At 37.8% G+C, this 15,268-nt stretch overlaps 1 protein-coding gene across 5 annotated transcripts in view; it reads left to right on the forward strand.

The window, feature by feature from the left end:
* The window catches only part of LOC124149212 (ankyrin-2-like), a 94,578-nt gene that overhangs the window by 34,184 nt on the left and 45,126 nt on the right, over nt 1–15,268 (forward strand). For 2 of the 5 annotated variants that reach the window (XM_046520646.2, XM_046520648.2), the window contains exon 2: nt 690–3,210. In XM_046520646.2, the coding sequence (XP_046376602.2) occupies nt 2,319–3,210 (892 nt within the window). In that variant the 5' untranslated portion in view covers nt 690–2,318. Of the gene's footprint in view, nt 1–689; nt 3,211–5,346; nt 5,424–15,268 lie in introns of those variants that run through there. The other 3 variants (XM_046520649.2, XM_046520651.2, XM_046520650.2) reach the window with 3 other exon arrangements.

Genomic DNA, 15,268 nt, shown 5'->3' on the forward strand with positions numbered 1-15,268 from the left:
GTAGCTCCCATACGGTACTTTTTTTATACCCCCGATCTATAAAGTTATACCAAGGAATTCCATCTGTCCTTCATTCCATCCGTCTGTCCTTCCAGGAACATTTTTTGTGTGAGACCTATAACTTGAAAACTACTGCATAGATTCTTTTCATCTTTTCAAACTTGGTGAACACTTTTTATACCTATAGGAGAGGAACAGTTTATAGTTTGTTTTCAATGTTTGAATTTTCTGAAAAAATACAATATTTTCTTCTTCTTTTTTAACTTTGAATGTTTTTACTTCAACAATTGTGCGACCTATAGCTTGATAACTACTTCTTCATAGATTCTTTTCCAACTTGGGGTACAGCTTCCCATACCAATAGGAGAGGTGCAGTGCAAAGTTTGATTTTGCTAAGTGGATTTTCTAAGAAAATATTGTTTATTTGCTTTGAAATATCTTTTACTGTAGTCAAAGTCGGGTGTATTAGTGAGTCCTGCTCACTTTTTACCTTGTTAGATTTGTCTTTTACTTATAATACCTGTAGCCTTAGACCGTTTTGCGGATTGAGGTCGTGATTCCAAAGTGATTGAGCTGTGACAATCATTTACAATATTCATGATACTATTCTGCAGAGGTACAGCAGCTCATTAACTCAGAAATTCAGATATTTCGTATTTGTTCTAACATGTTTTCAAATTCTGTTTCAGATGATGTTCAGGAAAAATGCATTACAATTTGAAAATGACGAGACCCTGTGATAGAAAACCCGGTCTTTCCTGGTAAATCCGCATTCCGCACTACAACACCTGCCAGACTACCCAATACCACACTCCAAATACCCTATACCACACTGACAGTGTCCGGCCAGCCCAACTCCAACCCTGCCTTGCCTCACACTGCATCAGTGATCTACATAAGATTACACTAGTTTGTGTAATGATTAAATCATCTGCAATAATGAATTATTCAGTCTGCCTCAGATCAGATCTAAATCTGAATCCAGTCTCTCTGTGCGTCAAGGGAAACATTTCAAGATGAGCACGTTGAGCTGGACATCATGCTCAGTATTTATAGTTCCTCAGTGAGGTGGAGAAGTCCTGGAGATTTTACAACTCTTCTCTCACTATGGCACCATAGGATTTTATGAAGAGCCAAGAGATTTGACAATTGTATCTCGCTATACTGCACATTTGAAGACTTCTGCACTGGCTTCATTATCCCCAAGCGAGTTCCTCCCATCATCAACCTTCACACTGATTTCTTAGAACATTGTGGACTGGTTTTAATCTGACATTTGAACCAAAATTTGTCACCCTGCTGATTTGTCATAAAGCCATACTCACTCCCTCACTCCAATACATGCTGCAGATGCAATACAGTACACACCACTGCACTGGTATTTGCCAATAAAATATAAAACTGTAAGTCTAATAATGTGGAGGTACGAGTTTGTGTACATAACATGAAAGTATGATAATGTTTGCAAAATAAGTGAAGTTTGAGAGAAACATGAACAGAGGGACAGAATCATGAGTATGTAAGTTTATGTTTGTAGATTACAGGTACAAATACCGAACTAAATTAACTTAAATGATACAGATATCTATTTGAAATGTTGTCTAAAAACAAGTCTGTGAATAAAATGGAGTATGAAGTTGGAAGAAGAGCTTCATGTTTTCTGAGAAAATTTGTTTTTAGTTCTGAATTGAAACTAACATATGTCACACCCCCATCATTCCAAAACCCGCACTGCACAGGTACATGAAGATCATCTGGCCAAAAGTTTTAAATCTTTTTAAACAGACCATGAATATTTTATGATCTTCTAAAGTAGCTGTGAAATACATCTTTCTTTTTAGGAAGTGTTTGCTTTTAATTTTTGTTCTGTGATAAAAAAACATATATTTTTAATATTTCCTTAGCATCTTACAACACTAACTGTATATTCCTATTATTTAAATTATTCTTAGCCCATTTTTTTTAATCTATAAATTGCTACAGCTTTATTATTATAGCTTGCTTATGCTGAAGTCATATTGGAAAGAGTTGTGTCCCTTTAACTGTTGCCCGTAACCATCAAGGTAAATGTGACTGTTATAAAGATAATGCAAATAATGAATAAATATTAATGAAAAACATTTGTCTGAAAATATATAAATGATTATTATTCAGTTTTTATAAAATTTTATTAATAGTTTTATATAGAAAATATCTAATTAATAACTTATAGTTTGTAATTAAAGAAAAGAACATATAAAACAAATACACAAGGAACATGGACCTTTCTCAGAAATAATATATTACAACAAATATATTTGTCATAAAGATTCACTATCATGCTACCATATGTCCCTAACACAGTTCAGTCACAAAGCAACACAGAAAGTGGGAACGATCGGATTCTGAGGAGAAGAGGTGTTTTAAATCGAACAATGGCAAACCATCATTTTACTCAGTCCGTCTTTGTGACGGGGACTCCTAGAGAACACACTCCAGTCCAACAGCGTTGGATGGGTGAATCTTGTGAAGTTGTACCCCGAACGACAGGGGGATTTCAAATCTACCAACCTAACGCAGCTGCAGAGTATATGCAAAAACAGGATGAAAAGAAAGCTGATATTCGAAATGATTTAACGCGAAGTATAGAAATGGCAGCTTCCAAATACAAACATAACATTCGTAATCCTGAGATGAAGAAGATGCAGATCGAACGCTCGATAGTGTATGAGAAAAAACGAGCAATGACGAGATCATTGTATGTGTCAAGGCATCATAATGCTGGTACTCAAGAGCGAATAAGTCATCATGAATCCCTTCTTCCGGCAAAGATGACGCGTGAGCATGAATTTCAGTGCAGTTGCAAGGAGTATCATTCCCATCCTCTTGTAGTGGTGGGTACACCTGTCAACAAAAGCATTGCTGCTGAAATGCGGAAAAGGGAAAAAGTGATTGCAGCATTGAATTCATCGACTTCCAAAGTCGACACACATGATGATCCAAGAAATATTTTCTGGTCACCTGAGTTGTCCTTCCACCCTTACAAACATGGTGATTCATTGGTAGATTTTCCTTCACTTTGGCTGAAAGAGAAGGAGCTGAAGAATCACCTGAAGAACCCTGGGATACAATTGACTATGCTACGTGGTGCAGTCCTTGACCTGTGTAAGCTGGCCGTGACCTGTGGCCCTGTGCGTCTGCTGCGATGTCTCATCGATCTGTCTCTTATACGTGAGTATCATTCTTTATGGATGACCCTCGTTAACCCCAAGGCAAATGAGTTAACTGACTATATAAGTCCAGTTTCCACCCTTGCTGAGCTAGGCTGGTATTATGGAGTTACATTTTGGCTGGACTAACGAGTCTATGCATAATCCAATCACAATTACGCAACGAAATAGAAATCCGGTTCGTAAACTGTGATGCAGTTTTAGGTTGATTGCAATATTTGCAAAGCATGTGCACCAACAACTCATTGTCAACAGTTATTTTCCAAAACTTTTCATGTTTTTAATCAAGGTGCTCACGTGATTTGATGCACTTCGGGATGTAAGACCCGTTTTATCACAATTTAGATCTTGATTATCAATCAGATCGTCTTGACTGGGTGCCGCCATTGTTTGAAGCAAATGCAAGTGATACGAGAGGTGGAATCTGATTGGTCCATAGGAGAGGCATAGAAGGGACATAACTCGAAATCCCCACTGGTGGGGCTACGGTCGAGCCCAGTAACTCCAGCCTTGTTCGGGTGGAAACTGGACTTTAAATGTAGTTATTTCTCTTGCCTCGGGAAGATGCGTTAGAGCAGACCAAGTACAAAAAACAATATATCGTTGTCAACATTTATATATTTGTTTAATATATGTAGATGTTATATTATTAAATGCAACATTTACTCTGCAACCATTATTTTTTAATCCAGAAATTTCACAGTACCCTCCAGATTAACGAGATCTTGGCGTATACTTATGGCATGTTTGTTTGAAACAACATTCTTTTGGAACTGAAGTGAAACACCATGTACCTTATTTCATGTATAGGAAGTATCTATGGTGAAAGCATTACTATGTTTATGTGTTCCCGTATGTATTGCCGTGATAGAGAGTGTATGCAGCTGTGAATCCATCAATATTTTTGTGTTCCCATGTTTATTTCCATAAGAATAAATACAATCATTGTTAATGGGTGATTCTAGATTTGCAAGAATGAAGCTTGGATAAAATAAAAAACCCAACTTTGTTGGATTGTGAAAACAGAAAACAAATTTGAAAGGTTGAAAGAAGAGAAGAAACTTTTTTAATATCAAAGTGTTCATACAACATATTGTAACAGCAAAAATCCAACATCTTTAGTCTTTTTCATTACTCTTAAATGAGCATTCTGAAAAATAATATTTCCAGAAATATTCAGGTGAGCTACGGAGATTTGTTACTCGTTTTCTTCACAGAGATTGTTGTGATACTTAATGAGCTGCATCATGTCCAAGGCATATCTTCAACAAGGAAAATAATAAAATATTCTTCGTGGATATGATATTTGATCTATTCCCCACCTAAATCCCTCAGTTGTTGAGTTGTATACCAGGTTACAGGTAATAATTTCGATGAGAAGTTTTTATCCTGTATGGCTCATTTTATTTCATGTACACTTATGTTTGTGGAACATTCATGAAAGTGTACCGTATATAAAAGATATGCCGGCAAGGATGCAACATTTCCTGAAATGGGGGAGGTGGGGTATCCTAATAGTTGAAGCATTTGCTTGTCGTGCTGATAGCCCAGGTTAGATTCTCCACATAGGTACAATGTTTGAAGCCCATTTCTGATGTCCCCCACTGTGATTTTGCTGGGATATAGCTAAATGCGGGCTAAATCCAACTCATTTATTCATTTAACCTGAAACATTTTACAAGCCTGAAGAACACCCACTTATGCCGGAAACTCTACTCGCCCTTTGGATATACTCTCAAGTTCACTTGTGTCAATTAGCATCCCTGTGGCATGTCTTTACTCAATAGTTGCCAATATATATGCCCCCTTCTCTCCCCAAACAACATTTTGTGTTTCTAGACCCCACCTGCACCATTTTCAGGTAGAATATTGGGTAGTCCAGTGGGCACCCAGGTCCTACTGACGTCCCACCCAACTCGAGTACCCGAGTTACCCATCCCAGACCTAATCAGAGGCAAATAAGAAGAACAGATCATGCCACAGGAGGTTTCTAAGAATTGTTAGCCAGGCAGGGATGTGAATACTGATGTGGTGCATTGTTGAACCCCATGATGACTTGCTAATGCCACACCGACCACAAACAGGAACTAAGTCATACAAGCATGTGACATGGCAGGAGGATATAAACATTTGTATTTTGAAACACGATTGTCATAGGTCTGCAATTTGATCTTGTGATGCAGCTGTGAGATTCAACAAATTATGGGAATGTAGGTAAGAGTTTTTTTTGCATTGGATGAAGAGAAGATATTTGTTTGTTCTTATCAAATAACATGTTTTATCTCATTGAGTGACACAGCCACGAGTGGCAATGTCAACATTGTCAGGCCACTGGATGAGATAAACATGATAGTTGACAAGAAGGGACAACTGTTCTCTTAATCATGTATTTTCTTTATGAACTCTCTCTGAAAACCATTGTCATAGAGGCGATTGAAAGTACCAGTTGTTCTGACATTCAGTATTACTTCTCTAAAGTGAATATTGATTTAAAAAACAGCATATTTAGAGTCCAACGCCCTGTGTTAAGACAGCTGTACATCAGCTGAGTAAAGTACTGTTTTATACAGGATATTTGAGTAATCTTGCCAAATGAAATGTTTAGCTTATCTGTGATATTTTCATGAGTGACCCAGCTATGTGGAACTCTCGACATTTTGTCAAGATGAGACAAACATGTTGTTTAACAAGAAAAGACAAATGTTCAATGTTTTACCAGGGCTTGATTTAGCTATATATAATATGCACCAGTGCAACCTATGTACAATGAATACATAATAGCATCAGTTGTATGGAAAAAATGTATTCTCCAGTTTTGTTTCCTGCATAAGTTGAGTATAGAGAACTGTGTAGAACTTAATCAGTGAACTTACAATCTGCTATTGTGTTCTCTTGAAAAAATGAGTTGTAATCTGGAGATAGACACTACTGCACTGAATGAACAGGTAAGACAGCAACTTCAGACTAAGCTGATTTTTTTAGGCATGTTAACAAACTAGCTTTTATAAGCCTGCACATGAATGGTTTGAACTTCATTGATTTTTATAGTTGATGTCTGTGTTACAGTGTGAATGCCATTTGCTGTTATGTAGCTTGGTTTCTGCTAAACCTCAGTGAAAGAAGAGAGTGGGAGAGAGTTGTACTTAACTTGTACAGAGTATTATTTTACTTGAACAGAGTGATACTTCACTTGAATAGAGTGATATTTTACTTGAACAGAGTGATACTTCACTTGAATAGAGTGATATTTTTCTAGAAAAGAGTGATACTTCACTTGAATAGTGATATTTTACTAGAACAGAGTGATACTTCACTTGATTAGAGTGATATTTTACTAGAACAGAATGATACTTCACTTGAATAGTGATATTTTACTAGAACAGAGTGATACTTCACTTGAATAGAGTGATATTTTACTAGAACAGAGTGATACATCACTTGAATAGTGATATTTTACTAGAACAGAATGTTTCTTCACTTGAATAGAGTGATATTTTACTAGAACAGAGTGATACTTCCCTTGAATAGAGTGATATTACTAGAACAGAGTGATACTTCACTTGAATAGAGTGATATTACTAGAACAGAGTGATACTTAACTTGAACAGAGTGATATTTTACTAGAACAGAGTGATACTTTACTTGAATAGAGTGATATTTTACTAGAACAGAGTGGTAATTACCTTGAACCAGGTTTTGTTTTACTTGAACAGAGCTACTTAAGTAGAGTATCATTGCTTTACTAGAACACACTGTGACAACAGTTGGACATCTCACTGTAATTTTGCTGTGATGTCACAAATAAATATCTCACTGTTACACTGCTGTGATGTCACAGTTGAACTTTCACTGTAACACTACTGTGTTGTCACAGTTGAACATCTCACTGTAAGGTTGCTGTGATGTCACAGTTGAACATCTCACTGTAACACTACTGTGATGTCACAGTTGAACTTTCACTGTAACACTACTGTGATGTCACAGTTGAACATCTCACTGTAAGGTTGCTGTGATGTCACAGTTGAACATCCCACTGCAAGGTTGCTGTGATGTCACAGTTGAACATCTCACTGTAAGGTTGCTGTGATGTCACAGTTGAACATCTCACTGTAACACTACTGTGATGTTACAGTTGAACTTTCACTGTAAAACTACTGTGATGTCACAGTTGAACATCTCACTGTAAGGTTGCTGTGATGTCACAGTTGAACTTTCACTGTAACACTACTGTGATGTCACAGTTGAACATCTCACTGTAAGGTTGCTGTATATGTCACAGTTGAACATCTCACTGCAAGGTTGCTGTGATGTCACAGTTGAACATCTCACTGTAAGGTTGCTGTGATGTCACAGTTAAACATCTCACTGTAACACTACTGTGATGTCACAGTTGAATATCTCACTGTAACACTACTGTGATATCACCGATGAACATCTCACTGTAACATTACTGTGATGTCACAGTTGAACATCTCACTGTTACATTACTGTGATGTCACGGTTAAACATCTCACTGTAACATTACTGTGATGTCACAGCTGAATACCTCACTGTAAGGTTGCTGTGATGTCACAGTTGAATATCTCACTGTAACACTACTGTGATGTCACAGTTAAACATCTCACTGTAACACTACTGTGATGTCACAGTTGAATATCTCACTGTAACACTACTGTGATGTCACAGTTAAACATCTCACTGTAATATTACAGTGATGCCACAGTTGAACATCTTTTCCCTGTTATCTTAAAGGTTGGCCACAACATCATTGATAGTGTGATCATTTTTGATTAACATGTGGATGGGCAACTAAAAACATCTGCTGCAAGGAGGACTTGAAATGAAAAGAGTTCTCTATTTTAACAGTTATTTCAATGCATTGTTTACATAAGGCCATTGGAACTGTGTTTTTAAGTAAAAGGGTGACTACAATAGAATCACTAGTGGGAGGTTAAATATTTCAGTTGAGACCCACCAACCAGTTTCTAAAGAAGTAAATAAAGATAAAATCAAGTAATTAAAATTGCCTAGGACCCTGTTTTCTGGCTCCCTGGTAAGATTTTGTTAGGGTCAAGGAGTCAGGAATCTGAACATGCAACTGGTATATTTCAAACATGTGGTACTTAACATTTTGACGCAGAAGAAATATTATTACTATTGTTTGTGAAAAGTGAATGATAAATTGGTCATTTGTCCCACAGTTCACAATGTGGGGTCGTCAGATTTTCCTTCATGATAAAATAACGTGGTAAATTGACAGAGATCTGGATAAGTCCAATTTTGAAAGATTCCACTATATGCATGATCACAATTAAAGCTGATTCACTTATGATATATATAACATGTGTAACATTTGGAAATTAACAATTGCGAAAGGATGTCCACACATCAGAATAATGTTAGTTATGGTGTCTTTTGTGGACGTATACAGTGTTATGTTAGGTAAGCAGAAAAATACTGGCTCAGTATTTTGTATACGGCACCTAAAGACACCATAACAACAGATTTCTGTACCAGAATTTTCATGTAAACTATGTGAAGCTGATGTTGGAAAATCCAAGATGGCTGTTACTGACGGTACACGGTCTCGTATTAGGTCAGTAACAATCATTTTGGAATTTTACTGATGCTCTATGTGCTCATGTGGGGTCAGTAGTTCTACTCTCTGATTGGTCAATCTCACTTTGACGCTTAATAAATCTTGATATGAGCTCTTTCAGCCAATGAATGTTAATACTACCATCTATGATATCTTATTAATGTGTTCATGACATATCACATCAATGGCATTGTCCTTGACTTTCACTGATGTAAGAGACTGACCTTTATCAGATAACCACTGGACTGTTGGCAATGCTTCAACATTATACAAGTGATGGGGTTATCTGACTGGCTGATGTGGCACAGTCTGTTGGTATTAGGACCTGGGCCCCATTCCACAAAGCGATCTTAGCCCTAGGACTACCGTAGGCCTATGTTAAAGTATAGGAGTTACAATCATCTTAGCGCTAAGATTGCTTTGTGGAACATAGCCTTGACCACCATGCACCTGAACTATCCTGCATGATAGCAGAACTTTGAAATTAGACAGAGTTTTATTCAGAGTAAATGGTGGCAGATGTGGACAAAGCATTTATTCTAAACAGGGCATCAGGCCATCAGGGCATTGACATATTTGTTTTGGTTATGACACTGAAATATAAACTGCATGCAGAAGTCGGATGGATAGTTTCAAAAATAAAAACATAAGGGAATATGTTTTGAATAGGTAAGGAGCTTTGTTCAAGGCTTCAGAGTTGATGTATTGATTGCAGTACCTGACACATGATACATGTTGTTGAATTGCTTGTTTTAACTTTTGGCCTACGCTGATACATGCAGTAAGAGTTTTTAGACATTTTAAGAGAAAATCCAAACAAAATACCGAAAAAATGTCAAATTGTGGACTTCCATTCATGAATTTGAAGTGTGAGCAATCTCATTTAAGTCAGATGTGTCTCTGTGTCAAGACCTGACAAGACCTCCATGTCACATCAGCTGAACCACGAGCAAACTTGGACTGCCCAATGAAAATGACAGGTGCATGGGATCTTGAGTCAAGATGTCAACTGTCTAAAACAATTCAGCCTCCTTGATTTGGAAATTTTGATCTTAACAAAAGAAAAATGCTACTGAACAAACATATACCCACCATAGTATACCCTTTGGGTGACGATGCCATGGCATTCAGAAACAACACTATACCCTCCACAGTACACCGTTGTGGATGAAGATGTCATGGCACTCAGAAACAACACTATACTCTCCATAGTACACCTTTGTGGATGAAGATGCCATGGCACTCAGAAAAAACACTATACCCTCCATAGTACACCTTTGTGGGTGAAGATGCCCAGCGCTCAGAAAAAAACAGTATACCCGCCATGGTACACCATTGTGGATGAAGATGTCATGGCATTCAGAAACAACTCTATACCCTCCATAGTACACCTTTGGGTGAAGATGTCATGGCACTCAGAAACAACACTATACCCTCCATAGTACACCTTTGTGGATGAAGATGCCATGGCACTCAGAAACAACACTATACCCTCCATATTACACTGTTGTTGGTGAAGATGCCATGGCACTCAGAAACAACACAATACCCTCCCTAGTACACCGTTGTGGATGAAGATGCCATGGCACTCAGAAACAACACAATACCCTCCCTAGTACACCTTTGTGGATGAAGATGCCATGGCACTCAGAAACAACACTATACCCTCCCTAGTACACCGTTGTGGATGAAGATGCCATGGCACTCAGAAACAACACAATACCCTCCCTAGTACACCTTTGTGGATGAAGATGCCATGGCACTCAGAAACAACACTATACCCTCCATAGTACACCGTTGTGGATGAAGATGCCATGGCACTCAGAAACAACACAATACCCTCCCTAGTACACCGTTGTGGGTGAAGATGCCATGGTGCTGACCAATTTGGTGTCGCACAGCATCAACACACAAAATGGTGCTGTGTGCTGGAAACAAACATGTTTACATTGTCAGAACTGTGTAGGTACTTGTGATGTGCTATATTCCGGAACGCTTTATGGAAGGGTATATGAATTAGCATTGATTTTGAAGGTTTTTACAGGGTGGGTGGGGGTCCCTTATGGGTGGGGGTCCCCTAAATTATAGGTGGGGTTGTTTTATAGACAGCGATATATGGGAGCTTTCATAATACAACCGTTGGGTGTAGATGCCATGGCACAACAATATGAAACAACAATGTATTGCCGGGCTTTAAGTTTTGCATGTAGAACTACCCAATAACACTTTTTTTAGATACAGAGATGAGATATGCTTGTCTGGATGCATTTCTTATTTGACCAATTATTTAGAATCTGATTGGCTGATTTTGGCAATTACATCAATTGAAAGAAGAATCTGTACAAGCCTTTGATGAAACTCTTTAAAATAAATTCAATTTCTGGTTTGTGAAAATATGAACATTAAGTTTGAAAGTGTCTAAATTGTAAGTATGCTTTTTAGAGCATTGATTATTAACTTGATGATAAAGAAAATACTGAACAATTGGTCTGATATTGAAATAGATCTGGACCATACATGATCTCTGATAACGCCTACTTCATGTATTTCAGTATATAATTATATATAGTTCATAACATCATGACAATTGACACTTACATGGTGCATGGCCATGTCCTCATACTAGAACAAATGTAGAAATGTGTAGTTATATAGTATAGTTATTACTACATTGTACTATCTGGTGCAGTACCCTAGTAACCTCTGTGATATAAATGTGTTATCGCTTGTAATGCTGTTGCTAAGCTTTGACCTTGCTTTTCATGGATGTAACTAATGTCTACACATGAGTTTTATCAGATGACGACGAGACTATCACATTTCCTCTTATTCTTTGAACAAGTTTCCAAGCCCAGTGGGAGGCCCGCTGGCAATTAGAGACCTGGCGCTTAATATTTCAACTACTGTCTAGCATAAGCTACAGTCAGTTATACACTGACATACAATAGAATTTTATGTTCTTTATACAGAATTTACCTGGCGCTTATGAGAGAGAAATTACTATCCAACAAATTATGTAGTTTATATACTGAACCATAAAAGAAACGTCACCCCAAGTAACATTGCATGAAAAGTTGTCATTTAATTATCTGGGTAATTTTTGTCAAAGTTTCTAAAATTTAACATTACCTTGTCCGGAAAAATGAAATTTTATGATAAAAATGCAAAGCAGATGACAATAAAACTGATCGGCCAAATGCATCACGGCAACAGCCATGGTAACCTGATGCACATTAGTTCCGTGCAAATTGAAATGCAAATGCGTTCCCCCATTCTTGCCCTATAAAAATCCACTCTGATCAGATAACATTCCTTCGTTATTGAATTGCTACCACATGCCCAGATTGATAAGAAATCAGCGACACCAAGCCCTTGGACAATTGCAAGCTGGAAAAACCACCTGGCAAGTAGCCAATGCATTTCAAGTCCACGTCCGGACCATATACAGGTATACAGTACCAGACCAACAACACTGCAGGTGATCGATCACATAGTGGAAGACCAAGGTTCACCACCCGACGTCAGGATCGTCAGATTATGCAACAGCATCTTCAAGATCCTTTCTTACTGCTGCGGAAACTGCTCGATAGACCAAGGGGACTCAGCAGCGACACATTAGTGCGGAGACCGTGCGTCGACGATTGACAAGCAGACACCTCCACTGTCACAGGCCACACCGAGAACCCATTTTGACACCACGTCATCGCTGGGACCATCTTCAGTGGGCAACACAGCACCAGCATTGGCGCCACCAGTACTGGAGAAGAGTCCTCTTCTCAGACGAGAGCCGTAACTGTATCTCAACAGCAGATGGCAAAGAGTCAGAGTTGTGGGGAACGTTATTCTGGTGCTTGTGTTGTTGAGAGAGACTCCTGGGATGGTCCGAGCATCATGTTGTGGGGTGGTATTGGTCTTGCACAGAGGGTCTGCCCTGTGGTCTTCCAGAACATCGGTCCAGGGAGAGGCAATGGTGTCACAGCAGCTTGGTACATTGATCTTGAGACCACACACCAAACCTCATTTGGCACGTCGAGTTTCAGCATGATAACGCCCGTGACCACACTGCGAAAGCGACAGGAGACTTCCTTCAGGAGAATGGCATCAGAACCATGCAGTGCCCGACCTCAGTCCCGATTTAAATCCTATTGAGCACTTGTGTCGGACGAGATTCAAAGACGGCTGAATGACGTCCGACCAAGGACGACAACTGCAGCTGAACCGCCTCAGGCGTTCCTTAGAGTGTGGACTTCATCAACCGCCTCATCCATTCCATGTATCGACGTTGCACGGCAGTCATCAATGCACACGGCAGGCATACACACGAGATGCTGACTTGTGATGCCATTTTCTCAGAGACTAGTGTTGTGTTTCACTTAAAGAACATTTGAGTCTTTAATTTCAAACTTGATGATCAGTTTTGACAAGTTTCATCTTTTTAATATGTCTCAAAGTATGTTTACAGTGTTTGGACAAATAAGGTTTCTCATATATCTATCCATGGTGATGTTTCTTTTGCGGTTCGTATATGTGCATTACCGGTATATATCATATCGTACATAATTTTTGAATAACTTACATGGTGATATAACAATAGTATGTAAATACTGCAGTCAAGACTTTGGGAGATATACTGATCCACATTGCTTGTTCTTCTGGAGGTTTTTGTACACTATTCAACAATAAATCCAGAAATCAACCAATTTGGTTTGACCATGAATGTACTCAACTGAAAAAGGAAAAATATAGGTATCTTTATTTATTTAAGCAGTTCAAATGTAATGAAAATTTGCAAAAATATGTTGCAGCCAAAAGAAAATTCAAAATATGCTGTGGTCAGAAAAAGAAACAATTTGATGGTAAAATAGTTGAAGATTTGAAAGATGCTGCAAAACATGGTAATTGTAAAACATTTTGGAACACCCTTAAACGGGTTTTATGTAGCAAACACTCTAAATGTGCAATATCTCCTGATGCTCTTCAGTTATATTTTAAAGATTTGTTAAACTCTAACAAAACAGAAGTGAATGAAGATTTTAATGTACCTGTAAATGAATTCATTGACAGTCACTCTTGTGATAATTGTGATAGCTTACCCATTACAGATGAGTTGTTATCAGATATTATTACTGATGAAGAAGTAGCTGAAGCGTTAAAAAGATTAAAACTCGGGAAATCTCCTGGTGAAGATGGAATCCCTCCAGAATTTTTTAAACTTTCAGAAACAATTCTTATTAAATACTTGAGACCTTTATTTAATAAAATATTAGATACCGGTATATTCCCTGAAGCATGGAACATTGGACTTATAATACCTATACATAAATCTGGTGTTACCTCTGACCCAAACAATTATAGAGGAATATCCCTGCTAAATGCAACTGGGAAATTATTCACGTCAATACTTGAAAAAAGACTACGATCATGGATGGATATAAACGATTTAATACATGAAGCACAAGCTGGATTCAGATCGAACTATTCAGTAACAGACAACATTTTCACACTCCAGGCTCTTTGTACTAAATATTTATCAAAGCGAGGGGGGCGATTTTATTGTGCTTTCATTGATTTCAAGAAAGCCTTTGACTTTGTGGAAAGGAAAAAATTATTATATATGCTCTTACAAAAAGGTTGCCATGGCAAGTTGTATAATGTCTTAGCTAGTATGTATTCTGCTGTTAAGGCTTGTGTAAAAACAGACAAAGGCAGAACAGATTTGTTTACAACTAGCTCCGGTGTAAGACAAGGCTGTATCTTAAGCCCGCTTCTGTTTATCTTCTTTATTAATGAGCTTGTAACTGACATTTATAAAACGTGCTGTCATGGTGTGTTTGTTTCAGAAAGTATTGAAGATATTATGCTACTACTTTTTGCCGACGATGTGACTATGTTCTCATATACAGTTATTGGTCTACAAAGACAATTAGATATCTTAAGAAAATTTTGCATTACCTGGGGCCTAAGTGTGAATCTTGATAAAACAAAAACAATTGTTTTCCGAAACGGTGGCATTATACGAAAAAATGAAAAATGGTTCTATGGTTCTATAAATGTAAAACTTGTCACTTACTACAAGTATCTTGGAGTATTTTTCTCCTCAAGGCTAATCTGGTCAATGGCCTGTAAAAGCCTAGCATCACAGGCTTCTAAAGCCACTAGAGTCATTTATCATGTTTTCAAAAGAAATAGCTATATAACATTCGAAACAGCTTGTACAATGTTTGATTGTAAGATTGCTCCTATATTACTTTATGGGGCTGAAATCTGGGGGGCAAAATATTATGAATGTATAGAAAAAGTACATACGTCCTATTTTAAAAATTATCTTTGTATCGGAAATTAGCCTCTAATAAAGCTATTCTTGGTGAAACTGGACGATTAAATATGTTCGTGTTTAGCAAAATAAGGGTACTTAAATACTGGTTGAGATTGCTACGTATGAATCAGTGTCGATATCCAA

The sequence above is a fragment of the Haliotis rufescens genome, unplaced genomic scaffold, assembly GCF_023055435.1.
Source record: "Haliotis rufescens isolate VD_foot unplaced genomic scaffold, xgHalRufe1.0.p SCAF_4, whole genome shotgun sequence".
Taxonomy (NCBI): domain Eukaryota; kingdom Metazoa; phylum Mollusca; class Gastropoda; order Lepetellida; family Haliotidae; genus Haliotis; species Haliotis rufescens.